At 50.6% G+C, this 3,306-nt stretch overlaps 1 protein-coding gene across 1 annotated transcript; it reads left to right on the top strand.

The window, feature by feature from the left end:
- Positions 1 to 208: 208 nt before the first annotated feature.
- On the top strand, positions 209 to 2,330 carry LOC134410678 (selenoprotein M-like; the record flags this gene model as incomplete). The annotated part of the gene is made up of 2 exons (XM_063144082.1): positions 209 to 280; positions 1,756 to 2,330. Coding segments are annotated over 2 exons (270 nt in total), but the record flags the coding sequence as incomplete, so codon positions are not given.
- Between the last annotated feature and the right edge of the window lie 976 nt (positions 2,331 to 3,306).

Below are 3,306 nucleotides of genomic sequence, written 5' to 3'. Positions count from 1 at the left end.
TTGGCTGTGCTGGCTGGGGATAATAGGAGTTGTAGTCCAACACATTGGGTGGGCATTGGGATTGGAGAAGTCTGCCTGAGGCCGAAGTACTGATTTGTTCAACTTCCCGGCTGGCATAGGAAGAAGAAGAAGAAAACGGCAGCGCTGTTGCCACCCCTCCCATAACTCCAGCCTGTCAGGTTCCTTAACGATCTCTTCCAGCCACAACCTTGTCCTGAAACACCTGGCTGGAGCGGATCCCGAACTGGTGCTGCTCAACTTTAAGTATGAAGAGTTGCAGGTAAGACAGAATGCTGAACTCTTGCAGGCAGTGGAGGCTGGTGACTCCGATGTCAGTGGGGCAGTGAATCCACTTGGGTTTCAATCCAAATCAGGCAGTACTCTAAAGTTGGCGAAGGATAGCTTCTTAGAGTTCTGACTGAAACCCAGAGCGGATTCACTGCCCCACTGACATCGGAGCCACCAGCCTCCACTGCGTGCATCCACTGTAACCCATTTTACGGCCATGCCACGCAAAGCTTGACACCATTAGAAACTGCCAGTAGAAACTGTGTGAATGGCGTTAAGCAAACAAGTGGGACCTGGCACAAAATGTTGCACTCCCCTTCATAGAATCATAGAATAGTAGAGTTGGAAGGGGCCTAAGGCCATCGCGTCCAACCCCTGCTCAGTGCAGGAATCCACCCTAAAGCATCCCTGCTGCCTCTTGAATGCCTCTAGTATGGGAGAGCCTTCAAGATGTTCTGTTCTATTTCTTACCCTTCTTTTCTTTGGAGTACATGACATGACGCTGAAATCCTGCCTCCTTACCGTGGCTTTCTGCTTCCAGGTTCTTTGCAGGATTACAATCGGCTCAATTACTTGGGCAGACATGTGCTTTGAATTGAGTATGACTTCCTTTCTCAATTCAGTTCCATAGGTTTCATTTTACAGTCACTAGATGGTGCTGTGATTATAGCACAACACCGTTATTACACACTGCCGCTATATTGGATTAACGTCCCTTATCGGTTAATGCTGATCTTTTGAAAGCAGGAGAAAGTCAGAAAGTGCAGGTCATACTTTGGAAGTTGATGATGTCGTGTAAAGGACCGGCAAACTTCCATGAGTGACGAATCATGAACATGCAATGAAAGCCTTGTGAAGAAATGCTTTGTCTCACTTCCCCTTTCACCGTGCTGTGGCCACTGGGCATGCGGACTACGCAGTGGGATATTTGTGGCCGGTGGGGCGGGGGATGGCTGCCCCCTTGGAGGTTTTCTCCTTACCTTTTTTTGTCCGATTGCAAAGATTGAGGTTCCCCCAAGCCTTCCTCTTGTGTGCAGCCAGTGATGTTTTACCTACATTAGAATGAATTCCAGTGGAGGCTGGTGGCTCCGATGTCAGTGGGGCTGCGAATCCACTTCGAGTTTCGTTCAGAACCCTTCAGAACTCTAAATGAGCTATCCAAGATGCGGAAGATATCCAAAGGTGGGACTCTTGCCTGTCTAAACATGCGTAGGATTAAACCCTAAAAGTTGCCGTATAAATTAGGCCAAAGGGGGAGAATTCTACATGCTTTTTTTCTTCTAAGAAGAAAAAAGGGGCTTTTCTTCTGGAGTCCACCTCCAAAATTTCAGCCTTGCTCGGGTCTCAGGCAGAGCTGGCTGCGCAGCACCTAGCATGCCCTGAGGCCAGGCCAGGCCGGCTTGCCGCAGTTTGTAGCCACGTGCCAAGGATCCGTGGTGAGCCCCGGCGCCTGCATTTATTTTGCAGAGAATTCCATTGGCTGAAATGTCCCGGGAAGAGATCAACCGGCTGGTGAAAGAGTTGGGGTTCTACCGGAAGGAGACGCGCGACTCACCTGTTCCGGAAGAGTTCCAGCTTGCCCCCGCGAAGCCTCTGCCTGCCTCAGAAGAATCCCAGAGAGAACAGGCGGCAGAGAGGAAAGGGGCGAAGGGCAGCGAACTGTAAATCTGGGTGCCTTTGAAAACTGCAGGGGTTGTGTGTGTCGGCAAGGCGTGAGAGACTGCTGGCGTTCGGAACTTGCAGCCTCTTAAGACTTCCAGCAAGGCATCCTCTCCATCAGGGGTGGGCACCTTGTGGGCCTCCAGATGTTTTGGCCTACAACTCCCATCAGCCCTGGAAAGTATAACCAAGGATGAGGGATCATGGAAGTTCTAGGCCAAAAACATCTGGAATTGTCCATCCTGATCCAGCTGCTTCCAAGTATCTCTTCACAACAATGAGGGACAGAAACTTGCTTTAAAAACAAAAGCGGTGGATTCTTTAGTCTCTGCCACATTCTTCGGCTACTCTGCTCTCCAGGAGCAAACACACAGCCCTGCAAATGCCGCAGCAGGTCTGAAAGCTCTTGGTGCCGAGTGTGGACAGATGAACGCGCGCATGGCAGGATCTACAGAACCTGCCTCCTTTTTTAAAAAAAAAAATGGTTTTCTGTCCCTCACTGACGAACAGGCATAGTTCAAAGCACCCAGACGATGCATGCTAGAAGTCTCCAGAGGCCAGGAGGTTTGCAGTGGTTCACGTGGAACACTTTAGCTCTTCAGCCCCCAAACTACCACCAGAAAAAGGTTATGCAAGATAACAGAACCAGTAAGATAGGCAAAATCAGAGAAATCAGGTACATTGGCATTATTTATACAGATTCCAGAATCCAATTTTTACCGTTCCAGGAGCTGGATTTTACTTCTTTTTTAAGCGGACTCCACGCAGCCCCAACACAAGGCGGGTTTTCGAGGGAATAGGCATAACAAAAAGTCTGGAAGAAGCTGCACCTGAGTTCTGGCTCATGGTAAGCACTTCTTGTGGGGCAAAGCCATGTCCCAGCCCCACTTCTGTCCAGGGATTACTCTGTGGCTGGCCGGCCGGCCGGTTTACTGAGCTTCAGTAGCTCACCGCTCATTAGCAGAGGCCTCCCGGCTAGCACTCTGGCTTTCTCCAGCCGCCGCTCATGCCCTGTGCCCAGAACAAGCCGTCGTATTTTCCCTGCAGCAGCACCCCGCCTGCATGGGACAGGATGAAGCCCTCTGCTGAAAGCTCTCGGTGCCGAGGGTGGATAGGTAACGTCCCATCAGGCTTGGGGAGCACGGCATGCTGGGAAACATGTTCAGGTCCCCAAATCCTCATCAACTGTGCATTAAACAATAAAATTGCCTTTATCCATTGTCTGCTGTTACCTTTCTACAGTTCGGGTGCTTAAGATCGTGAGTTGTTGGGCCTTGCTGTAGAGCAGCCTTCCCCAACCTGGTGCCCTCCAGGTGTGTTGGGATGCTGCAATGCCCATCTTTCCCCACCAGCATGGCC

Source organism: Elgaria multicarinata, chromosome 18 (genome assembly GCF_023053635.1).
Source record: "Elgaria multicarinata webbii isolate HBS135686 ecotype San Diego chromosome 18, rElgMul1.1.pri, whole genome shotgun sequence".
In the NCBI taxonomy this organism is placed as follows: Eukaryota; Metazoa; Chordata; class Lepidosauria; order Squamata; family Anguidae; genus Elgaria; species Elgaria multicarinata.
The sequence above is the reverse complement of the archived record's forward strand: the minus strand, read 5'-3'. Positions and strand labels throughout refer to the sequence as shown.